This window comes from Engystomops pustulosus, chromosome 5 (genome assembly GCF_040894005.1).
Source record: "Engystomops pustulosus chromosome 5, aEngPut4.maternal, whole genome shotgun sequence".
Taxonomy (NCBI): Eukaryota; Metazoa; Chordata; class Amphibia; order Anura; family Leptodactylidae; genus Engystomops; species Engystomops pustulosus.
This window is the reverse complement of record NC_092415.1, coordinates 8,510,706-8,538,063: the sequence shown is the minus strand read 5'-3', so window position 1 is coordinate 8,538,063 and position 27,358 is coordinate 8,510,706. Positions and strand designations below refer to the sequence as shown.

The following is a 27,358-nucleotide window of genomic DNA, read 5'->3' as shown; positions in this document are numbered from 1 at the left end:
GGTGGTGGTGGTGTCATGGATCCATCCTGCCTTGTATCAGCGGCTCAGGCTGGTGGTGGTGTTATGGTGTCTTTGGGCCCCTTGGTACAACGCCACAGCCTACCTGAGTATTGTTGCTGACCATGTCCATCCCTTTATGAGCACAATGTACCCTGTAACATCTGATGGCTACTTTCAGCAGGATAATGCGCCATGTCATAAAGCTGGAATCATCTCAGACTGGTTTCTTGAACATGACAATGAGGTCACTGGACACAAATGGCCTCCACAGTCACCAGATCTCAATCCAATATAGCAGTGATGGCTAACCTATGGCACTGGTGTCAGAAGTGGCACTCAGAGCCCTTACTGTGGGCACTCAGGCCATCACCAGAGAGGACTCCAGGTATCTTCCTGCAGTCCCAGACAGCCCAGGACTTGCTGTGCTCAGAGCTATTTTAAAGTGACAGCTCTACCTGGGACTACTGGAGGAGTGGGAAGGTGTGGGCAGATCTGGATTATCATTGTAGCTCCTGCTCCGGCCCTGACAATTCTTCCTGTTTATGGGACCCTGGAGGGAAGCTACAATGATCATCCAAATTTCTTCTATTTTCTGCTTTATTGGTGTCCTCAGGTACCGGTATCAATGAAAGCTGTAACAGTAATCACAAATTAAATTTCTGTGTTGGCACTTTGTGATAAATAAGTGGGTCTTAATTGTAGCTTGGGCACTCGGTCTTTAAAAGGTTCGCCATCACTGCAATAGAGCATCTTTGGGATGTGGTGGAACGGGAGATTCGCACCATGGATGTGCAGCCGACAAATCTGCGGCAACTGTGTGATGCCATCATGTCAATATGGAGCAAAATCTCTGAGGAGCTTCCAGCACCTTGTTGTATCTATGCCACGAAGAATTGAGGCAGTTCTGAAGGCAAAAGGGGGTCCAACCCGTTACTAGCATGGTGGACCTAATAAAGTGGCCGGTGAGTGTATATGTGTTCGTGTATTTATATGTGTGTGTGTATAAGTGCATATGCTGTATGAGTGCTTATGTATATTCTGTATATGTGTGTGTATGTGTGTGTAAATGTGTATATGTGTGTGTTTATGAGTACGTATGTGTGTATATGTATGTGTATGTATGTGTGTGTATATGTATGTGTGTGCAGTGTGTGTATATACTGTATATACTATTTGTATATGTAGTATTTGGGATATTTATCAGGGCTTCAATTTTGTACTACATGGCAATACACTGTATACATTTTATACTACTTGGCAGTATGCTGTATGCATTTGATACTACATGGCGGCACGCTGTATGCATTTGATACTACATGGCGGCACGCTGTATGCATTTGATACTACATGGCGGCACGCTGTATGCATTTGATACTACATGGCAGCACGCTGTATGCATTTGATACTACATGGCGGTACGCTGTATGCATTTTATATTACATGGCGGTACGCTGTATGCATTTTATATTACATGGCGGTACTCTGTATGCATTTTATACTACACTGCGGTACTCTGTATGCATTTTATACTACACTGCGACACGCTGTATGCATTTTACACTATACGGCCGCACGCTGTATGCATTTTATACTACATGGCGACACGCTGTATGCATTTTATACTACATGGCGACACGCTGTATGCATCTTATACTACATGGCGACACGCTGTATGCATCTTATACTACATGGCGGCACGTTGTATGCATTTTATACTACATGGCAGCACGCTGTATGCATTTTATATTACATGGCGGTACGCTGTATGCATTTTATATTACACGGCGGTACTCTGTATGCATTTTATACTACACTGCGACACGCTGTATGCATTTTACACTATACGGCCACACGCTGTATGCATTTTATACTACATGGCGACACTCTGTATGCATCTTATACTACATGGCGACACGTTGTATGCATTTTATACTACATGGCGGCATGCTGTATGCATTTTATACTACATGGCGACACACTGTATCTATTTTATACTACATGGCGGTGCGTGGGGGGGGTGTCTCTCTATGGCTTGCCTCAGGCAGCAGAAAGGCTTGGTACACCCCTGCTCCAGGGACAATACATAACACTGGCTGCAGAGAGCACAGAGCACAGCAGTGTGAGTACACACCCCAGTGATCTTGGATATGCTACAATCCTGGAATATTAATACTTATTTCACAGTCCTGCTGCTACTAACAACATACCCAGAGGTCTGATTACACATCTCTTCAGGGACAATACATAACAGTGACTGCAGAGAGCACAGAGCACTGCGGTGTGAGGTCTGATTACACATCTCTCCAGGGACAATACATAACACTAGCTACATAGAGCACAGAGCACAGCAGTGTGAGGACACACCCCTAGTGATCTTGGAGATGCTACAATCCTGGAATAGAAATACATATTTCACAGTCCTGCTGCTAATAACATATACAGAGGTCTGATTACACATATCTCCAGGGACAATACTGGGGAGCGCATCTTATAACTACATTATGGGGTTTTCCATGTAATCTCTGTAGGGACCATTCTCATCATGTGGACGTGTCTACAGCTCAGTCCTGGCTGGATGTCATTTGCTTATTTAGGTCAATAGATTTTGGGTCGGCAGAGACCCCTGACCTCTCACGTCTGATGGTCCCATGGGGGGTAAAACCCTACAGTCTGGTCCGTATACTGAGAAGAAAGAACAAAGTGACAGCACGTGATCCCGTTGCTTTATTCCAGATCTTATGTAATACAAGGAGAGGTAAGTACAGACATGTCCACCATCAAAACACCAGAAGAACATTGGCGCCAACAAGGTTATTTCAAGCCAAAGTCTCCCAGATGACTCTACTGTCCATAGAATTTAAGATAAGACTTCTCTAATGAGGTCCACATCTGGCCCAACATAAGACCTGCAGAGTAGATGAAGGACATCACTACAATTATGGCCACATCAACTCAGGGTTAGACTGGTCCACTAGAGGAACCTCCGGTGGCCCCAGGCCCCAACGTAACAGGAGAAGACCAGCAGATGTTCTAGAACTTGCTCCTGGAAGGAGGGTGACCCAATTCATCTGGTGGACCCAAGGAGTTAAGTCCAAAACGGTTTGTATGGGTCCACCTATTAAGACATAGCTTGACCACATTCTCCCAACAACTCCACCATGGACCTTCCCCCCTTGGCTAGTCTGGGCTTCTAGGTCTTCTCAATGTGCACTCATCCATCTCCCATAGAACTGATGCTGAAATCCAACATGACCAATCCTTGTTCTGATATCTGATATTAGGAGGCCCGAAAATGATGGGTAAGGAAGCTAAAGGGTCTTCGATCACTATGGATGGTGTCTGGGGTCGGAGACTTAAGAGGGGAACACTGACACATTCTGGAGCTTAAGACTAATGTCTGAGGTGTCCACTACCGGCATCACCGGGAGGAGTGTTGAGTGTTGGCATATGGTTTCATCCAAGGTAAATGATGAGGAGCCAGATTTAGAAGGTGACCCCATGAATTAAGACGAAATGTAGTACAGGAAAGTTCTGTAGTCCATAACAACAGAACATGACCCTAGGAGTGTTACCATGGTTGGTGGCCATCTCTTCTGGTCTCGTCCGTAGTCTTCTGAGGCCGCGTTCTTCACCACACCGGCTCAGTTGTTTCTCTGGTTACACAGATACAATAAAATATCCAAGTTTATCATCTCATAGTTTGGTAAAGAATGAACTAAATTCCTTGACCAGATGTGAGGGTCCCTCAAAAATGAGTCTCACTGATGGTGTCCACGGCCCGTATGTGAACGCTGGGGAGGCAGAACCAGGACAGGGGCAATTCCCGGCCTGCGTTATCGTCCTGAAACTTTATGTCCAGGTAAAAGTCTCCGGTGTAGAGAAATAACAGAGAACCATAACAGACAGAATGCTCCGTGGGCTGGACCTGCATGAAGAGAGAAAGGGTCAATGGTAAGAGGCGGGAGAACCTTCTAGAACGTCAGGAGGACCATGCCTACAGAAATATGAAGAAAAAAACATCACACAGAGAGACAGCTTCTACATTACCAGGAACAGAAGAAGAGACGTGAGGGGTGAAAATACACAGGGGACGGCAGAGACACGAGGGATGGAGACAGCAGGGAAGAGGGGTGCTAAGATGTGAGGGGCGCAGAGACACAGAGGACAACAGAGACATGAGCTGCAGACATGTGAGCAGTACATAGACACAAGGAGTCAGAGACACGTACAGTATAGAGACACAGGGTCAGAGATGTGAGCAGTACAGAGACACAAGGAGTCAGAGACACGTACAGTATAGAGACACAGGGTCAGAGATGTGAGCAGTACATAGACACAAGGAGTCAGAGACACGTACAGTATAGAGACACAGGGTCAGAGATGTGAGCAGCACAGAGACACAAGGAGTCAGAGACACGTACAGTATAGAGACACAGGGTCAGAGATGTGAGCAGTACAGAGACACAAGGAGTCAGAGACACGAACGGTACAGAGACACAGGGTCAGAGATGTGAGCAGTACATAGACACAAGGAGTCAGAGACACGTACAGTATAGAGACACAGGGTCAGATATGTGAGCAGCACAGAGACACAAGGAGTCAGAGACACGTACAGTATAGAGACACAGGGTCAGAGATGTGAGCAGTACAGAGACACAAGGAGTCAGAGACACGAACGGTACAGAGACACAGGGTCAGAGATGTGAGCAGTACAGAGACACAAGGAGTCAGAGACACAAACAGTACAGAGACACAGGGTCAGATATGTGAGCAGCACAGAGACACAAGGAGTCAGAGACACGTACAGTATAGAGACACAGGGTCAGAGATGTGAGCAGTACAGAGACACAAGGAGTCAGAGACACGAACGGTACAGAGACACAGGGTCAGAGATGTGAGCAGTACATAGACACAAGGAGTCAGAGACACGTACAGTATAGAGACACAGGGTCAGAGATGTGAGCAGTACAGAGACACAAGGAGTCAGAGACACGAACGGTAGAGACACAGGGTCAGAGATGTGAGCAGTACAGAGACACAAGGAGTCAGAGACACGGACAGTACAGAGACACAGGGTCAGAGATGTGAGCAGTACAGAGACACGAACAGTACAGAGACACAGGGTCAGAGATGTGAGCAGTACAGAGACACGAACAGTACAGAGACACAGGGTCAGAGATGTGAGCAGTACAGAGACACAAGGAGTCAGAGACACGGACAGTACAGAGACACAGGGTCAGAGATGTGAGCAGTACAGAGACACGAACAGTACAGAGACACAGGGTCAGAGATGTGAGCAGTACAGAGACACAAGGAGTCAGAAACACGGACAGTACAGAGACACAGGGTCAGAGATGTGAGCAGTACAGAGACACGAACAGTACAGAGACACAGGGTCAGAGATGTGAGCAGTACAGAGACACAAGGAGTCAGAGACACGAACAGTACAGGGAGACAGGAGTTCAGTGATGTGAACGGTGCTCAGACATGTGTTGTGCAGAAACACAGGGGGTCATAGATTTAAAAAGGACAAAGAGACAAAGTGAATTTTGCAAAGATGCATGGGGTCAGAGAGACGAACAGTACTGAGACATGAGGTCAGAGACAGGAGGGCAGAGGCATAGGGTTAGACACACGAACAGTACTGAGACACAGGAGTTCAGAGACGTGACCAGTACAGACACAGGGGGTCAGAGACAAGAGCAGTACTGAAACAAAAGGGTCAGAGATTTGGACAGTACAGAGACACAGGGTCACAGACGTGAGCTGTGCAGAGACGTGGGTTCAGAGAGACAAACAGTACAGAGATGACACAGGGAGTCAGAGACGTGAGCTGTGCAGAAACACAGGGGATCAGAGACAGAAACACTAGAGACACGGGTTCAGAGAGAAAAACAGTACAGAGACAACACAGGGAGTCAGAGACGTGAGCTGTGCAGAGACACGGGGTCAGAGACTTGAGCTGTGCAGAGACACGGGGTCAGAGACGTGAGCTGTGCAGAGACACTGGGTCAGAGACGTGAGCTGTCTGAGAGATGAACAGTACAGGGAGACAGGAGGTCAAAGATGTGAACAGTACAGAGACACGGGGGTCAGAGAACCAAACAGTACAGAGACACAGGAGTTCAGAGACGTGACCAGTTCAGAGACACAGGGGGTCAGAGACAAAAGCAGTACCGAAACACAAGGGTCAGAGATTTGGACAGTACAGAGACACAGGGTCACAGACGTGAGCTGTGCAGAGACGTGGGGTCAGAGAGACAAACAGTACAGAGACGACACAGGGAGTCAGAGACGTGAGCTGTGCAGAGACACAGGGGGTCAGAGACAGAAACACTACAGAGACACGGGTTCAGAGAGACAAACAGTACAGAGATGACACGGGGTCAGAGACGTGAGCTGTGCAGAGACACGGGGTCAGAGACGTGAGCTGTGCAGAGACACGGGGTCAGAGACGTGTGGCTACACCTGCTAGTGCCCGCACTATGCTGATTTATAGTTTACTTATTGGGGAGGCCGTGGACCCCTGTAATCCGGGATTTTTGTGTTTTCCTATTCCCCTCATGTCCATGACATCACATGATACTTACGGATCCTATGAAGAAGGTGTTGGAGCCCACGAAGGTGACCATGTTTTTCAGGTCGTAGTTGTGGACCCCGTTCTGGTAATCCTGGTACGGGATGACAGACAGGGCGAAGGGTCCCACGGCGCTGCCACTGCGATTGGTCAGCTTGACCTCCAGGCGTATGGGGTCACCGACTTTACAGTCCGCCATGATGTCACAGTCACACGGCTTCCCGTCCACCAACACGTCTGCAACACAAACACCAAGAAGACCTAAGATTGGGGAAACTTTTTTAATACATTTGACATATTTTTTTTGGCCTTTTCTCCATAAATTCAAAATCTGTCAGAATTTTGGGTAAAGTCTCTACAAAGTCCTGGGATTCACCTTCTCCTCCTCAGTAGTTACAGAATCTTCTCCGAACTAAATACACAATACATAAAGTCTACTGCTCCAGATTACAGCCCGTCCATCCAGTCACAAAGACCTGAGAGAAGTGCACAGAGCACAGCAGTGTGAGGACACGTCCCCAGTGCACTTGGAGCAGCAACAATCCTGGAATATAAATCTATTCTTGCTGCTATTAACAAAGGAATGATTACACATCTTTGCAGGGACAATACATTACACTGTCTAGAAGCTTTGGGCTGGTGCTGGGTCACTTTGGGAGCACAGGAGGACTCCATTGGAAGTGTCCGGTGACCTCCATGACCTCCCTGCACCGGACAAGCTTGTCCACGCCTCACACATCATCTATACCGGTGGTCCCCTACTTAAGGACACTCGACTTACAGACAACCCCTAGTTACAGACGGCCCCCTGTGACCTCTGGTGACCTCTCTGGATGTGACTATAGTCCCAGGCTGCAATGATCAGCTGTGAGGTGTCTGTAATGAAGCTTTATTGATAATCCTTGGTCCAAATAGAGCAAAAAATTTTAAAACTCCAATTGTCACCGGGGCAAAAAAAAATGTTTTGTCTGGATCTACAATTATAAAATATACAGTTTCGACTTACATACAAATTCAACTTAAGATCAAACCTATGGACCCCATCTTGTATGTAACCCGGGGGCCGCCTGTACTGAAGACACCGGATAGAAGGAGGAGCCTCTTATGTATCGGGGGACACTGTTACATTTGATACAATATTATGTTCCGGAATCTTTATCCCCCGGAATCAATGTCGATGAAGACAAATCCGTGTTGTCGTCACGTTCTGGCGGCTTCAGAGCTGCGCTCCGCTCCGCTTCGTGTACATTCGTGTGAAGCACAATCTGCCTTAATGAAATGGAGATAAAGCGGAGGATAGCGGGAGCCGAGGCGTCTCGGGCGTCTGACGTTCAAGTGGAGATTTCTTACAGAATCAATGAGATTTGATAAAACTTGAAAGTTTCTCTACTAAAGAAGTAAGTTATGCGCTGTATGAGAGCTGCAGACGTCGTTACAATGTGTCGAGACGTCGTCATCTGCCAGATCATCTTCCTGAAATACTCTGCGCTGCTCAGGACCTCCTCATGTATCACACTTAGGTCAGGGCACTGCTTTTCTTAAACACTCTGTGCTGCTGGAGGACCCTGCACTGTGATAACCCAGACTGTGACCACCTACAGTGAGCACAACCCTCTGCTGAAATACTCTGTGCTGCTTGAAGAGACTCAGATCAGGTCTGACGGGTGGTGCATGACTTCTCAGTCCGGTGTTTCTGGACCTCTGGGTCCCCCCAATAGACATAAGACGGGCCATGGCTTGTACCCGGAGCGTCCCTTTAAGCCTCTCCTCCAGATACAGCAGGATCTCCAGCTGGAAGGAGAATTTAATTATATTCTCGGATAAGACACAAGGGAGGACTCGGCCCGCGCTCATTTCTAAATTGCTCTGCTTTAATTTTTAATAAAAGTTTTTAGAACTTGGGCAAGTTTTACAGCGGGCAGGAAAGTGAGAGCTAAAAATAGATCAAATTAATCAAATACTCTAAATCTAATCAGAAGACGCGAAGATCCTGATGTCTTAAAGTCTCGTCTTCTCGATCTTATACATACAAGAGAAAGGGCCGTACATAGTACCAGGGCTGAATATACATGGGGTAAAGGGTGCAGCTACACCGGGCCCGAGACAAAGGGGCCCCAGACAGTCACAACTACATCATCAGGACAGAAAGTGCAGGGTAATATGTGCTGTGTCTACTGTATATATAGGAACAGCACAGTACTACTACTCCTATCCTGTATATATGGGCACAGCACAGTACTACTACTCCTATCCTGTATATATGGGCACAGCACAGTACTACTACTCCTATCCTGTATATATGGGCACAGCACAGTACTACTACTCCTATCCTGTATATATGAGCACTGCACAGTACTACTACTCCTATCCTGTATATATGGGTACAGCACAGTACTACTACTCCTATCCTGTATATATGGGCACAGCACAGTACTACTACTTCTATCCTGTATATATGAGCACTGCACAGTACTACTACTCCTATCTTGTATATATGGACACAGCACAGTACTACTACTCCTATCCTATATATATGGACACAGCACAGTACTACTACTCCCATCCTGTATATATGGGCACAGCACAGTACTACTACTCCTATCCTGTATATATGAGCACAGCACAGTACTACTACTCATATCCTGTATATATGGGTACAGCACAGTACTACTACTCCTATCCTGTATATATGGGCACAGCACAGTACTACTATTCCTATCCTGTATATATGGGCACAGCACAGTACTACTACTCCTATCCTGTATATATGAGCACTGCACAGTACTACTACTCCTATCTTGTATATATGGACACAGCACAGTACTACTACTCCTATCCTGTATATATGGGCACAATACAGTACTACTATTCCTATCCTGTATATATGGGCACAGCACAGTACTACTACTCCTATCCTGTATTTATGGGCACAGCACAATACTACTACTCCTATCCTGTATAAATGGGCACAGCACAGTACTACTACTCCTATCCTGTATATATGGGCACAGCACAGTACTACTACTCCTATCCTATATATATGGGAACAGCACAGTACTACTACTCCTATCCTGTATAAATGGGCACAGCACAGTACTACTACTCCTATCCTGCATATATGGGCACAGTACTACTACTCTTATCCTGTATATATGGGCACAGCACAGTACTACTACTCCTATCCTGTATATATGGGCACAGCACAGTACTACTACTCCTATCCTGTATATATGGGCACAGCACAGTACTACTACTCCAATCCTGTATATATGGGCACAGCACAGTACTACTACTCCTATCCTGTATATATGAGCACTGCACAGTACTACTACTCCTATCCTGTATATATGGGTACAGCACAGTACTACTACTCCTATCCTGTATATATGGGCACAGCACAGTACTACTACTTCTATCCTGTATATATGAGCACTGCACAGTACTACTACTCCTATCTTGTATATATGGGCACAGCACAGTACTACTACTCCTATCCTGTATATATATGGGTACAGCACAGTACTACTACTCCTATCCTGTATATATGGACACAGCACAGTACTACTACTCCTATCCTATATATATGGACACAGCACAGTACTACTACTCCCATCCTGTATATATGGGCACAGCACAGTACTACTACTCCTATCCTGTATATATGAGCACAGCACAGTACTACTACTCATATCCTGTATATATGGGTACAGCACAGTACTACTACTCCTATCCTGTATATATGGGCACAGCACAGTACTACTATTCCTATCCTGTATATATGGGCACAGCACAGTACTACTACTCCTATCCTGTATATATGAGCACTGCACAGTACTACTACTCCTATCTTGTATATATGGACACAGCACAGTACTACTACTCCTATCCTGTATATATGGGCACAATACAGTACTACTATTCCTATCCTGTATATATGGGCACAGCACAGTACTACTACTCCTATCCTGTATTTATGGGCACAGCACAATACTACTACTCCTATCCTGTATAAATGGGCACAGCACAGTACTACTACTCCTATCCTGTATATATGGGCACAGCACAGTACTACTACTCCTATCCTATATATATGGGAACAGCACAGTACTACTACTCCTATCCTGTATAAATGGGCACAGCACAGTACTACTACTCCTATCCTGCATATATGGGCACAGTACTACTACTCTTATCCTGTATATATGGGCACAGCACAGTACTACTACCCCTATCCTGTATATATGGGCACAGCACAGTACTACTACTCCTATCCTGTATATATGGAAACAGCACAGTACTACTACCCCTATCCTGTATATATGGGCACAGCACAGTACTACTACTCCTATCCTGTATATATGGGCACAGCACGGTACTACTACTCCTATCCTGTATATATGGGTACAGCACAGTACTACTACTCCTATCCTGTATATATGGGCACAGCACATTACCATTACTTCTATCCTGTATATATGGGCACAGCACAGTACTACTACTCCTATCCTGTATATATGGGCACAGCACAGTACTACAACTCCTATCCTGTATATATGGGCACAGCACAGTACTACTACTCCTATCCTGTATAAATGGGCACAGCACAGTACTACTACTCCTATCCTGTATATATGGGCACAGTACAGTACTACTACTCCTATCCTGTATATATGGGTACTACACAGTACTACTACTCCTATCCTGTATATATGGGTACTACACAGTACTACTACTCCTATCCTGTATATATGGGTACTACACAGTACTACTACTCCTATCCTGTATATATGGGCACAGCACAGTACTACAACTCCTATCCTGTATATATGGGCACAGCACAGTACTACTACTCCTATCCTGTATAAATGGGCACAGCACAGTACTACTACTCCTATCCTGTATATATGGGCACAGTACAGTACTACTACTCCTATCCTGTATATATGGGTACTACACAGTACTACTACTCCTATCCTGTATATATGGGCACAGCACAGTACTACTACTCCTATCCTGTATATATGGGTACTACACAGTACTACTACTCCTATCATGTATATATGGGTACTACACAGTACTACTACTCCTATCCTGTACATATGAGCACAGCACAGTACTACTACTCCTTCTATCCTGTATATATGGGCACAGCACAGTACTACTACTCCTTCTATCCTGTATATATGGGCACAGCACAGTACTACTACTCCTATCCTGTATATATGGGCACAGCACAGTACTACTACTCCTATCCTGTATATATGAGCACAGCACAGTACTACTTCTCCTATCCTGTATATATGGGTACTACACAGTACTACTACTCCTATCCTGTACATATGAGCACAGCACAGTACTACTACTCCTTCTATCCTGTATATATGGGCACAGCACAGTACTACTACTCCTATCCTGTATTTATGGGCACAGCACAGTACTACTACTCCTATCCTGTATTTATGGGCACAGCACGGTACTACTACTCCTATCCTGTATTTATGGGCACAGCACGGTACTACTACTCCTATCCTGTATTTATGGGCACTGCACAGTACTACTACTCCTATTCTGTATTTATGGGCACAGCACAGTACTACTACTCCTATCCTGTATTTATGGGCACAGCACGGTACTACTACTCCTATCCTGTATTTATGGGCACTGCACAGTACTACTACTCCTATGCTGTATATATGGGCACTGCACAGTACTACTACTCCTATCGGAATGTGCTTGTAACCCTTTGCATTATACTGCTCAGCAGACTGTGGCCTCTGCTATGAGCAAAGCTGTAGCAATGTTGAACACTAGAGCATTTACTGACGCGCTGTGCATTGGGTTATGCAGAGAGCTCAGAGCACAGCAGTGTGAGTACACCCCCCTCCCTCCCCCCGGTACACTTAGAGAAGCTACAATCCAGGACACTATATATCACAGCCCTGCTGCTACTAACAACATACACCTCTATCCAGGGACAATACCTAGCAATGTCCTTAGCGCTCGTCACACATTGTCACTACTGGGCGCATCCGGCACATCATGAAAACACAGCGGGACCAGTGAAAGGGTTAATGGCGCAGGTAGATTTTATTAATAAGATTAAGATAAAACCAGATCCTTTAACCCAGAACAGAAGTGTCAGATAAAAGGGAACACTCGCCACGTGTCACCTATTAGCAGCATATAATACCGCCATAATGTCATTATCACCAGAGCAAACACAAAGCAGAAGCCACCAGGACCGCAGTGATGTCACAGGACCGACCCTGCTGTGCGCACAGACATCTGCAGGCAATGAGGCCGAAACCGCACACAAGACCCGGAGCTGCACAAAGATGGAGGCGACAGAGGGCGCACCCAGGTAATAGCACCCAGGATGGAAACCATCAGTAAGGGAGAAAACCACTGGAGACCACCAGCAGGTGTGACCATACAGACTGCAGCCAACTGTGAGGGGGGGTGTCCTCACACTGCTGTGCTCTCTGCAGCCAGTGTTATGTATTGTCCCTGGAGAGATGTGTAATCATACCTCACACTGCTGTGCTCTCTGCAGCCAGTGTTATGTATTGTCCCTGGAGAGATGTGTAATCAGACATCACACTGCTGTGCTCTGTGCTCTCTGCAGCCAGTGTTATGTATTGTCCCTGGAGAGTTGTATAATCAGACCTTAGTGAATGTTGTTAGTAGCAGCAGGACTGTGGTATACAGATTTATATGGAATATAGTTAAATATTGGTCCTGGAGAGCTGTGGAATCCTATCTGTGTGTATGTATCTAGTAGGAGACTATGGAAAATAGATGCATGTGTCCTGTAAACTTGTCCTCACACTGCTGTGCTTATAACCATTACAAGTCAGATGCAGAGAGGATAGGCTCAATGTAGATAGCACAGAGCACAGCAGTGTTGAGATGCATTTGCAAAGCACTTGGAGAAGCTACAATCCTGGAATATAGATCCATATTTCACAGCCCTGCTGCTACTAACAATCTACACAAAGATCTGATTATACACCGCTGCAGGGACAATACATGACACTGATAGCAAAAAAAAGCACAGGGCACAGCAGTGTGAGGACAAGCCTCTAGTGCACCTGGAGCACCTACAATCCTGGAATATAAATCCAGATACCACAGTCCTGCAGCCAGTAACAACATACACAAAGTTATGATTACAGATCTATACAGGGACACTAACGGACACTGGCTGTAGAGGGTACAGCGCACAGCAGTGTCAGGACAAACCCATTACAATCTGGAATTGAAATCCATATTTCACAGTCCTGCTGCTACTAACAATGTATACAGAGGTCAGATTACACATCTAGCAAGGGACAATACATAACACTGGCCCATGTGGCGCCCCCTAGGCTCTCCGCACTCATATGGCAACATACTACGTAATATGTGTCCACACCGCGAGGACATGTGACCGGACCTAATATCATGTTACTCAGTAACAAAGTAAATCTGCGCAACACTAACTCATCTCCCGGCGCCGCTCATCACCATGTGCAGTCACGGAGAGGAAGCGATGCTCTGCAGAGGGTGGGGGGACAATCTGTTCCCATCCGGACAGGAGGGGGTTAAACACGTGACCGTAATAAAGGGGAACATATGCCAGGGAGCAGTCAGCCAGAAACCTCCCTCCCAGCAGATGGACAAGGCGCAGCGCTAATGTTTAACAAGGTGACAATGTTTTCTTACATTAACCTAAAGATAAGAGTCGCACGGGCAGACACAGGGGGAGGGGTGAGTGTACAAGACCCCCCGCCAAACCGAAATATGGAGGATAAAAGACAGAATTATTTATATTTAGGACATAATGACCCGACCAACAGAATAGTGAGTGCAGCTCTGGAGTATAATACAGGATGTAACTCAGGATCAGTACAGGATAAGTAATGTCATGTATGTACACAGTGACTGCACCAGCAGCAGAATAGTGAGTGCAGCTCTGGGGTACAATACAGGATGTAACTCAGGATCAGTACAGGATAAGTAATGTCATGTATGTACACAGTGACTGCACCAGCAGCAGAATAGTGAGTGCAGTTCTGGGGTATAATACAGGATGTAACTCAGGATCAGTACAAGATAAGTAATGTCATGTATGTACACAGTGACTGCACCAGCAGCAGAATAGTGAGTGCAGCTCTGGAGTATAATACAGGATGTAACTCAGGATCAGTACAGGATAAGTAATGCCATGTGTGTACAGAGTGACTGCAACAGCAGAATAGTGAGTGCAGCTCTGGGGTATAATACAGGATGTAACTCAGGATCAGTACAGGATAAGTAATGTCATGTATGTACACAGTGACTGCACCAGCAGCAGAATAGTGAGTGCAGCTCTGGGGTATAATACAGGATGTAACTCAGGATCAGTACAGGATAAGTAATGTCATGTATGTACACAGTGACTGCACCAGCAGCAGAATAGTGAGTGCAGCTCTGGAGTATAATACAGGATGTAACTCAGGATCAGTACAGGATAAGTAATGTCATGTATGTACACAGTGACTGCAGAACAGTGAGTGCAGTATTATAGTAGTTATATTCCTGTACATAGGGGGCAGTATTATAGTAGTTATATTCTTGTACATAGGGGGCAGTATTATAGTAGTTATATTCTTGTACATAGGGGGCAGTATTATAGTAGTTATATTCTTGTACATAGGGGGCAGTATTATAGTAGTTATATTCTTGTACATAGGGGCAGTATTATAGTAGTTATATTCTTGTACATAGGGGGCAGTATTATAGTAGTTATATTCTTGTACATAGGGGGCAGTATTATAGTAGTTATATTCCTGTACATAGGGGGCAGTATTATAGTAGTTATATTCCTGTACATAGGGGGCAGTATTATAGTAGTTATATTCTTGTACATAGGGGGCAGTATTATAGTAGTTATGTTCTTGTACATAGGGGGCAGTATTATAGTAGTTATATTCCTGTACATAGGGGGCAGTATTATAGTAGTTATATTCCTGTACATAGGGGGCAGTATTATAGTAGTTATATTCTTGTACATAGGGGGCAGTATTATAGTAGTTATATTCTTGTACATAGGGGGCATTATTATAGTAGTTATATTCCTGTACATAGGGGCAGTATTATAGTAGTTATATTCTTGTACATAGGGGCAGTATTATAGTAGTTATATTCTTGTACATAGGGGCAGTATTATAGTAGTTATATTCTTGTACATAGGGGGCAGTATTATAGTAGTTATATTCTTGTACATAGGGGGCAGTATTATAGTAGTTATATTCCTGTACATAGAGGGCAGTATTATAGTAGTTATATTCCTGTACATAGGGGGCAGTATTATAGTAGTTATATCCCTGTACATAGGGGGCAGTATTATAGTAGTTATATTCCTGTACATAGGGGGCAGTATTATAGTAGTTATATTCTTGTACATAGGAGGCAGTATTATAGTAGTTATATTCCTGTACATAGGAGGCAGTATTATAGTAGTTATATTCCTGTACATAGGGGCAGTATTATAGTAGTTATATTCTTGTACATAGGGGCAGTATTATAGTAGTTATATTCTTGTACATAGGGGCAGTATTATAGTAGTTATATTCTTGTACATAGGGGGCAGTATTATAGTAGTTATATTCTTGTACATAGGGGGCATTATTATAGTAGTTATATTCCTGTACATAGGGGCAGTATTATAGTAGTTATATTCTTGTACATAGGGGCAGTATTATAGTAGTTATATTCTTGTACATAGGGGCAGTATTATAGTAGTTATATTCTTGTACATAGGGGGCAGTATTATAGTAGTTATATTCTTGTACATAGGGGCAGTATTATAGTAGTTATATTCTTGTACATAGGGGCAGTATTATAGTAGTTATATTCTTGTACATAGGGGGCAGTATTATAGTAGTTATATTCTTGTACATAGGGGGCAGTATTATAGTAGTTATATTCTTGTACATAGGGGGCAGTATTATAGTAGTTATATTCTTGTACATAGGGGGCAGTATTATAGTAGTTATATTCTTGTACATAGGGGGCAGTATTATAGTAGTTATATTCTTGTACATAGGGGCAGTATTATAGTAGTTATATTCTTGTACATTGGGGGCAGTATTATAGTAGTTATATTCTTGTACATAGGGGGCAGTATTATAGTAGTTATATTCTTGTACATAGGGGGCAGTATTATAGTAGTTATATTCCTGTACATAGGGGGCAGTATTATAGTAGTTATATTCCTGTACATAGGGGGCAGTATTATAGTAGTTATATTTCTGTACATAGGGGGCAGTATTATAGTAGTTATATTCCTGTACATAGGGGCAGTATTATAGTAGTTATATTCTTGTACATAGGGGGCAGTATTATAGTAGTTATATTCCTGTACATAGGGGGCAGTATTATAGTAGTTATATTCTTGTATATAGGGGGCAGTATTATAGTAGTTATATTCTTGTATATAGGGGCAGTATTATAGTAGATATATTCCTGTACATAGGGGGCAGTATTATAGTAGTTATATTCCTGTACATAGGGGACAGTATTATAGTAGTTATATTCCTGTACATAGGGGAAGTATTATAGTAGTTATATTCTTGTATATAGGGGGCAGTATTATAGTAGTTATATTCTTGTACATAGGGGAAGTATTATAGTAGTTATATTCTTGTACACAAGGGGCAGTATTATTGTGCACAGTATTGGGGATGATCACGCAGCGGCTCTGGTGTAATTTGCCCTCCTGTACTCTCTGATGCTTCGCTCCCTGGTGAGCGCCTTTCTTGATAAGTTGTAATAAAGTGTAATGGAGCAGGAGATTGTAGGTACAAGACATTTTGGTGGAAGCTGGAAATGCATGATGAAGCGTTACTGACTGCATAAAAGATCAATAGTGATATAACAGTTCATTATGTTATACCGCCACCCAATACATTATAACACGGTCACAACGTGATCCAATAACACTGTGCAGCTCCCTGTCACCAAGTGAGGCGGAGTCATAGATGTACGATTCTGCTCCTCTGCATATAGTTACATATAAGATATATGGTGACCCCTTTATCTACTAAGGTATGTTATAATATTTCTGCCTTACAACCTACCCAGTCACAGTGATCAGTTGGTCACATAGTACAGGACTGTGTGGAGTGTCCTCACACTGCTGTGCTCTGTGCAACAAGTGTTATTTATTGCTCCTGGAGAGATGTGTAATAAGACCTGTTTGTATGTTGTAAGTAGCAGCAGGACTGTGATATATACTTTTATATCCAGTTGTAGCTTCTCGAAATTCACTAGGAACATGTCCTCACACTGCTGTGCTCTGCAGCGAGTATTACTTATTGTTCTTGTACTTATTGTTCCTGGAGAGATGTGTAATCAGACCTTTGTGTATGTTGTCAGTAGCAGCAGAACTGTGATATATGGTTTTGATTCTAGGGTTGTAGCTTCTCCAAGCGCACTAGGGGGCGTGTCCTCACACTGCTGTGCTCTTAGCTCTCTGCATGTAGCACAGCACTCCACAGTCCCTCTCCTCTGTGAATGCTCTAATGTTAAACCATTGTAGAAATTTGGCTCAGAGCACAGGGTAGAGACTGTGCTGCAGGTCATTGCAGGGAGCTAAGATCACAGCAGTGTTAGGATGATTCTGGACTTCAAAAATGGAATACAATTTAAATCTTTCATGGGTAATCTGTAGGAATGGCGCAGTGATCAGCAGTAACCGGCCTTGTTTTGTGGATAACCTCTGTATGACATGTGTCTAGCCACACACTCGGCTCTGCTGTGCTGCCACATTCACCTCTCATTAACCTGCCTTAAAGTGACGGTGCGCCTTAAATCTGCCACATTATATAACAATCCTCTGCACTTAATAGAAGCTCTGGAGCTCTATGAATCACGGCGCTAATGTAAATATGTCATAGGTCGTTTTCCCAGTGTAGCCGCGAGTCGAGGAGCGCACGGCGGCCGCCATGACATGAAGTTTATGGCTGATATAAAGAGGTACATTAAGGCTAATAGCAAGAGGGACCCGCGCTCTCCCTGCAAGTAATTAGTCGCGGATTCATTTGGACGGCGTCCAGGAGTGAGAGTACACAGAAAATCCGGGTACGTGTACAGCGCTGCCGAGCGCGAGTGTGGAAAATCAGGGATTACACGGATACATTCTACATCCATTGTTTAGTATTTTCTATCCAAATCACAATCGGCACATTCTTGTTACAATGTATCTACCTGAAATCACAGTATTACCCACCAAAAGGATCGGATACAATTGTAGCAAATGCTCAGCTGTGAGAATTAGGCCTGTGGATAGCTTGTTACTCATGGTATTTATATCAGGGGGACTCAAACACGGAGCGCAGCGCATCCAGGCTCCACAGTCACATGACTAAGAGACACCTATTCTTCATGTCACAATCCATGGAATCCTGAGACCACCATAAGGGGACGGAACACTGAACTGACACACTGTGACGAAATAATGTATATACACAGCACGTTACTACAATCATATCTATCTAATATCTATCTCTTATATGTCTATATATCTTTCTACTTATCTCTATCTCATATCTATATTTCATCATATCTCACATCTATCTAATTTCTATTTCATATCTATCTATCTCCTATCTATCTATCTCATATCTATCTATCTATCTCCTATCTATCTATCTCATATCTATCTATCTCCTATCTATCTATCTATCTATCTATCTATCTCTCTATCTCCTATCTCCTATCTATCTCATATCTATCTATCTATCTATCTCATATCTATCTATCTATCTATCTCATATCTATCTATCTATCTATCTATCTATCTATCTATCTATCTCCTATCTATCTATCTATCTATCTCATATCTATCTATCTATCTCATATCTTTCTATCTATCTATCATATCTATCTATCTCCTATCTATCTATCTATCTATCTATCTATCTCCTATCTATCTATCTATCTATCTCCTATCTATCTATCTATCTATCTATCTCATATCTATCTACCTTATATACTCGAGTATAAGCCTAGTTTTTCAGCACAAAAAATGTGCTGAAAAACCCAAACTCGGCTTATACTCGAGCAAAAAAAATAAATATATCTAAACTCACCTTTCCGGCGACCCCTGTATATCTTCTGTGCGATCTGTCCGGCAGTGGCGGCAGGCTATATACACTGGGGCAGGGTCTGGCAGGCTATATACACTGGGGCAGGGTCTGGCAGGCTATATACACTGGGGCAGGGGCTGGCAGGCTATATACACTGGGGCAGGGTCTGGCAGGCTATATACACTGGGGCAGGGTCTGGCAGGCTATATACACTGGGGCAGGGGCTGGCAGGCTATATACACTGGGGCAGGGTCTGGCAGGCTATATACACTGGGGCAGGGGCTGGCAGGCTATATACACTGGGGCAGGGTCTGTCAGGCTATATACACTGGGGCAGGGGCTGGCTGGCTATATACACTGGGGCAGGGTCTGGCAGGCTATATACACTGGGGCAGGGGCTGGCTGGCTATATACACTGGGGCAGGGTGCGGCAGGCTATATACACTGGGGCAGGGTCTGGCAGGCTATATACACTGGGGCAGGGTCTGGCAGGCTATATACACCGGGGCAGGGTCTGGCAGGCTATATACACTGGGGCAGGGTCTGGCAGGCTATATACACTGGGGCAGGGTCTGGCAGGCTATATACACTGGGACAGGGTCTGGCAGGCTATATACACTGGAACAGAGGCTGGCTGGCTATATACACTGGGGCAGGGGCTGGCAGGCTATATACACTGGGGCAGGGGCTGGCTGGCTATATACACTGGGGCAGGGGCTGGCTGGCTATATACTGGGGAGGCTGTGACCAATGCATTTCCCACCCTCGGCTTATACTCGAGTCAATAGGTTTTCCCAGTATTTTGTGGTAAAATTAGGGGCCTCGGCTTATACTCGAGTATATACGGTATCTCCTATCTATTATATCTATCTATCATATCTATCTATCTATCTCCTATCTATCTATCTCATATCTATCTATCTATCTATCATATCTATCTATCATATCTATCTCCTATCTATCTATCTATCTATTTACCTTTCTCTTTATCTATCTATCTCTGTATCTTCTATACATCTATCTCATATATATGATCTATAACATATGCATCAATCTATCTATCTCCACCTATCAATTCATCTCATATCCACCCATCTCTCGGTGCTGTGTGCGTCTCCTCTGTCCCTCCTGCTTTTTCCCCTTTAATGGTTCGGTAATAAGTAGCATTTTCCTCTTGGTGCTCCCCCTGGATTTATTACCACAATTTTATATTCCGACTTTAAATATTTTATCACAGGAGCAGAAGCAGCAAGGAGAGAGATGGATGTAATGAGAGCTGGGGAGGGGGGTGTGTAGGCAATGAGCTGCCACTCAATGTGTCCCTTTAATTAAAGGAACTGTCCATATTTTGGGAAACCCCTTTTCATTTGCTCAGATTGTACAGGGGAGTATAGTTTATCACTTCTTCTTCATGATTCACCGCAGCCTAAGCCAATGGTGAGAGAGGAGGCGTGTCTCAGACTACCTAGTCACTGACCATGCATTATAAACAGTAATTAAAGGAGTTGTCCTTTTTTGGGGAACTCCTTTCCACATGCCCCAGGCCAACATGTAGTCTTAGACACAATCTGCTATTCCCTCCATCATTCTGCTGTACAGAATTGGGGAGTACAGTACAGGCACTGTGCCATGCAAACACTCTCTGTGTTTGCATGGGTTTCCTCTGGGTCCTCTGGTTTCCTCCCACACTCCAAAACATACTGGTAGGTTGAATAGATTGTGAGCCCCAATGGGGACAGGGAGTGATCTGGCAAGTTCTGTGTCATAGACTACCTCCGATTTCCTGCAGGTACAGAAGCTAAATTTGATTCATCGGTCACACAGTCTCCCTTTAATTAAAGGACTTGTCTTTTTGCCTGGATTGTGGGGACTGCAGTACAGTGACTGTTTCTACCGGGAGTCTAAGGTCATCAGTGCTAGGGATTGTCTGCCATTCCTTCCTCCAGTGCCGCTATACTCTGAACCAATGATGTGAGACAAGGGGCGTGTCTTAGACTACCTCGGTCTCCTTTAGACACTGCATCAAAACTTCGGTCAACGATCACCACCATTTTGGAAGTAAAGATCAGCCAAGTAAATGTGGAAATAATGTTATTATCTGATGTAGTATATATATATATATATATATATATATATACATATATCTGACCTATATACTATTGTCTGAGGTCCATACAGGATACCACTTAAAAGGGACTTTAAGGGGAAGTAGGACATCTATACGTTTAACTATAAAAGCAAGTTAAATTCTTAGAAGCGCGTCCGCACCTCTTTCTCCATGCCCCGGGTCAGTGTTCACAATATTTCTAAGGTCCTATTAATAGCCGCCCAGATAATCCCCGTTATGCTCACATACTTTCCATTGAAGCTTCTATCTATAGGGTAAGAGATAGAAGATGAATCCGTCTCTATTCTGTGGTCCTGTGGGACAGGGGGCTCAGACCGCAGCGACGCATGGAACAAAGTCGTCTTCTGGGACAGGAGATTCCTCCACACACAAAAAGAGAAAGAGGTTCGTTACAATGTACAAACCCCGAGCTTCATAGTGTTCGATACAATCAATGGAGGATTCTTGGTGAGAAATACGAGACACAGTTACTAAATCTATATAAAAACCACATGTATTGACCACACATACAAAAAGGGGGTAACTGCACTGCTACAACACAAAGGGGGTCATTTACTAAGGGCCCGATTCACGTTTTCCCGACGTGTTACCTGAATATTTCCGATTTGCGCCGATTGTACCTGAATTGCCCCCGGATTTTGGCGCACGCGATCGGCATGCGCGCGACGGAAATCGGGGGGGGCGTGGCCGAACGAAAACCCGACGTATTCGGAAAAACCGCCGCATTTAAGAACGGAAAATGTGTCGCTCGGGATGCGCTTACCTTCACTCAGCCCGAGCCGGTGAACTCCAGCTCGTTCCAATTCTTTTCAGTGCAGCAGCGCCACCTGGTGGACGGCGGAGGAACTACCTTATTAAATCCCGGCCGGACCCGAATCCAGCGCAGAGAACGCGCCGCTGGATCGCGAATGGACCGGGTAAGTAAATCTGCCCCAAAGTGTGTAAGTGTATGAATTTTTAGGAAACTAAGACATTTTTTAGAAAATATTTTAGAAATATCAGATTATTTTATATTGCTAGCTTTAAGGGGGCTTCATCTGATGTAACTGCTCAGAGGATGTTCCCTACTTGTGTACCTGCCAGTTCAGAGCTCAGAGGGTGTTCCCTGCTTGTGTACCTGCCAGTTCAGAGCTCAGAGGGTGTTCCCTGCTTGTGTACCTGCCAGTTCAGAGCTCAGAGGGTGTTCCTTGCTTGTGTACCTGCCAGTTCAGAGCTCAGTGGGTGTTCAAGTGTATGTCCCTGCAGGCTCAGAGCTCAGAGAATGTTCCCTGCTGGAATACCTTACATTTAAGAGCTCAGTGAGTGTTCACTGTTTATGTACCTGCAGGTTTAGAGATCAGTGGGTGTTCCCTGATTGTGTAACTTCCAGTTCAGAACTCAGTGGGTGTTCTCTGCTTGTATACCTGCCAGTTCAGAGCTCATTGGGTGTTCACTGTTTATGTACCTGCAGGTTCAGAGCTCAGCTCCCCATCAGTGTATTTCTGGGTGTGGAGCTTAAGAGGGTGTTCTCTGCATGGGTAGCTGCAGTATAAAAGTTCAGTGGGTGCAGCTTGTTGTAGAGAAGTGAATAGAGTAATTAGATAATGTTCTCTGCGTGTTTTGCTTCAACTAAAGCTCAGTCTCTGTTCCCTAATAGTGTAGCAGCAGAATAAAAGTTTTGTGTTTTTGGTGTTGGTGCTGTAGGTTCAGTGTCCAGTAAAAATGTTCTTCTTGTAGAAATGTGTGCCTAAACACACAGTGGGATTTCCCTTTTTTGTGTGGCTACAAGTTAGGACCTAATGTATCTGCAGATTTAGAGATCAAGCTGTGGAGATGTATGCTTAACACTGGGTGGGTGTTCCATGCTTGTGTAGCTTCAGAGTTCAGAGTTCAATGGGTGTATAATATGTATGGTGCTGCTGGTTCAGTGTTAAATGGGTGCCCCCTGCCTTTATAGCTGAAGGTTAGGAGCTCAGTGCTGGTTTCCTTTCCATGTATTTGCTGGCTTAGAGTTTGTAAGTGTTTAATGCTTGTGTTTCTACAAGTTAAGAGCTTAATGGATATGTATATCATAAGTGGTCCTGCAAGCTCAGTGGGTGTCTCCTTCTTGCTTAGCTGCACATAAAGAGCTCAGTGAGGGTTTCCTTCCCACGAGGCTACAGGTTTAGAGCTCAATGGAAATTACTTCTGATACTGATAGCTCAATGGGGGTATACTATGTATGGTGCTGCTGGTTCAATGTTATAGCTGAAGGTTAGGAGCTCAGTGGTATTCATTTCTGTGTATTTGCAGACTTGGGTGCTCAACGGGTGCTTGTAAAGCTGTGGGCCAAGTGTTTTCTGCTTGTGAACTTGCATATTCAGTGTTCAGCTGCACCCTATCTTCTCCTCACCCTTCCATTTAACACTCAATCTCATTTAGATCTCATTTACTTTCCCTCTCTCGCACTGCAGTACAAGCAGTGGTCCTTGGGGGAAAATACAGAATACCTCCCTCTAGTGGTGACTGCAGGATGGCTGAATTTAATCATTACAATATGTATGCAGTGGGTTTGGAGCTATGTATCAGGACATAAAACCTCCAACTAAACTTTACCCAGTACTAGATTTTGGACAGATTCAGAATAAAAATGACATAATGTTGTAGTTTTGCTTTGTGTCACTGAATTGTGTTATTCTCATATGTACCAGGTGACCTGTTTTCTGCCGGGATGTCACATCCACAGCGTCTTCAGGATGTGACTCGCCCCGGACACGTGCAGCTACAGGTGCGGGGGCATCTCACCGACTGACATTGCATTATTTTAATTGGATTCTCTTCTGTCCAACTTGGCCGCAGAACATAAAATACAAAGTAAAACTCCACAAAACCCTCGGCTTCCAGCCCGAGTCCAGCGGACGATTAATGTTTAAAGAGATGCAGTGTATCTGTCAGAGATGACTGGTATTCAGCCTGCCCGCGGCTCCTGCACTGAAGAACTCCGCTGCCAAAAGCTGAAAATCAAACGTTTGTTCTTTTCTAGCCAAAATTATAAGCACTACCTTCTCTGCTGGAGACGGGACCCGGGTGATGCAGGAAGCCAGACATCAGCCCTCAAGATACAATGTATCACTGGGTGCCCAGGGGGGTGACTGTGGCACTCATTATGGGGGCTATGTTATAGGAAGACCTGTACTCCCTCCACAAAGAGCGGAGGCGGGGCACCCCTATAGTGTGATGGTTATATCAGGGGCTAAAGTAGATTCGATCTATTCCCTTTCCAAAAAGTGACAGACGAGCCGAAAGGATGAGTCTACTGTTCAATAAGTGGTACTAAACTGCAATACCAGACACTATGGAAGGTCAATGGGGGCGCTATAGCTGAGACACATAAAAGATGACCCTAATAGGACATCTCCAGGAGCTTCTTGGCACAAGGTGTCTAGATGAGATGGGAACATGGGGTTCACTGTTCCTTTTCCCTTCACATTGTCGGTAGGATAAGCCACACATTTTTCTTAAAGGTCCCACCTCTGCTTCATCCCAAGAACAGGGGTCCTCCAACTCCCACCTCAAAGATATAATAGGTGAAGACTTGCACCTCTATTTGTTTACTTCTATAGGAGGTCACAAGCCCAGCAGGGAGAATGAATGAAGAGGGACACGCATCCCCGGTCAGCTTTCATCTCTCTATGATGGAGAAACACATCTTGGAAGAGCCACAACATGCGCTGGGAATATCTCACACAACCCCAGCTGTCCAAATGCCGAACCCAGACGTCTGGACGATGTCTGGGGCCCTGAACCTGTAATGTTTGGCATGCAAACGTTCCCTACTGGCGACGACTTATGAAACAGTACGTATTGGTCATTGGGCAGAGTGGATGCGCTTTGGTGCCATAAATGAGAAAATCCAGCCTAATGGATCCACATATCAGCCCTCTGGACCTCCAATAGTCCATAGAGCTTCTCTAACATTAGTGAATCTCTGTGCCGTCCAGTATCAAGGTTCAAACAGAACCTAAAGAACAAGGTCATATGTTTCCACCCCAGTCCTTGATAGCCATATACTAACCTCCAGTATGGATTTATGGACGGCGGTTTTATGCTCCACTATGAAACATAATCTGGGCTTGTTCTATGGCAGTGGTGGCGAACCTATGGCACGGGTGCCAGAGGTGGCACTCAGAGCCATTTCTGTGGGCACTCAGACCATCACTCCAGGATAGAGTTCACCAAATGGACCAAATCCACCAAATCTTCCTGCAGTCCCAAGCAACTGCTGCTGAGATGCTGCTCTCAGCGCCATTTTAAAGTGACATTTCATTGACTGTTTGGAACTGCAGGAAAAGTGAGAAGGTGTTGAAAGAACTGCAATATCTTTAGAGGTTCTCATTCTGGACCCACTATTCTTCCTCAACAGAGAGACCCTGAAGGGAAGCTACAACAAGCGTCTGAATTTGCCCTCCTTTTCAACTGTATTGGTTGCCTCCTGGGGCCGATATGAAAGATGTGGAAGAGCAGGTAGCAATAAGTTACTGTATAAAATGCCTTGTTGGCGCTTCATGGTAAATTAGTGGATTTTGGCTGTAGTTTGGTCTCCAAAAGGTTCGCCATCACTGTTCTATGGCATGGTTCATGTAGACCCCATATGGAGCCACACCAGGGGCTGAGCGGTCTATAACAGAGGCTGGACCCGTCTCCATGCAGCCGAGTGCCTACTTCAATAGGAGACAATGCAACAATGTAACTAATCTAAGTACATTGTGTAACTCCGCGGAATGTGCACAATTCTGGGCGACTATTCCACAATCCAGAAGAAAATGGAGTAAACATTGCAGCGACTTCCGGCCGATATCCGTATTATTCTTATTATCCCCGTGTGATGTTCTGGTCTTCAGACTTTCTATAATATAAGGAAGGGGGGTGGGCAGAGATCTCCACCATGTGAGTGATCGCGTGTGGCGGAGCATCCGACCAGCACAGATACGCGGCTTCTGCTTTACAGCACATTTACAATACCGCCATACAGTACACACGCCCGTCACACCGCGCACGGACAATAATGTGGCACCGCTAATACACTTTCTAATTCTATAGGAAATCCTCCCAGTGCTCAGGCACCGCGACTAATAAGATGTCTATGACATTACAAGACATGTATGAAGACACGGCGGAGGCGGAAGTCACCTCCATGATCTCAGTATAGCAGCGAGTGACAGGTACATGTAGTGATCCCCACCATAGGAAATTATCTGCCATAGATGGTTAATCAGACCATTGTGTGTCTTGTTAGGAGCAGCAGGACTGTGACATAAGGATTTATATTCCAAGGTGGGGAGGGGGGGGGGGTTCGTCCATAAACTGCGGTGCCCTACCACCATGATTCTACCTATAAAGGTAGAACGGGTGGTAGGTGGCTGTATGGGGTACGTGAGATAGCCCTTTTTAGAGCTAATCCTTACATCCTGGCTATCTTTTTGAAAACTTTATTCCCTAATATGTACATTTTGTAAAGTGGCTCCTGGGGCGTGGAGTAGCCAGACATGAGGCTACACGTCGCGGCTACTCCACGCCCCAGTA

The 27,358-nt window shown here is 44.7% G+C and overlaps 1 protein-coding gene across 2 annotated transcripts in view; it reads right to left on the bottom strand.

Moving 5' to 3' along the window:
* Positions 1-2,712: 2,712 nt before the first annotated feature.
* TRAPPC9 (trafficking protein particle complex subunit 9) overlaps positions 2,713-27,358 on the bottom strand; it is a 348,005-nt gene continuing 323,359 nt past the window's right edge. For both annotated transcript variants that reach the window (XM_072151135.1, XM_072151136.1), the window contains exons 22-23: positions 6,591-6,814; positions 2,713-3,925 (exon numbers count right to left, since the gene is read on the bottom strand). In XM_072151135.1, coding sequence (XP_072007236.1) covers positions 3,746-3,925; positions 6,591-6,814 — 404 coding nt within the window. In that variant the 3' untranslated portion in view covers positions 2,713-3,745. The remainder of the gene's footprint in view (positions 3,926-6,590; positions 6,815-27,358) is intronic.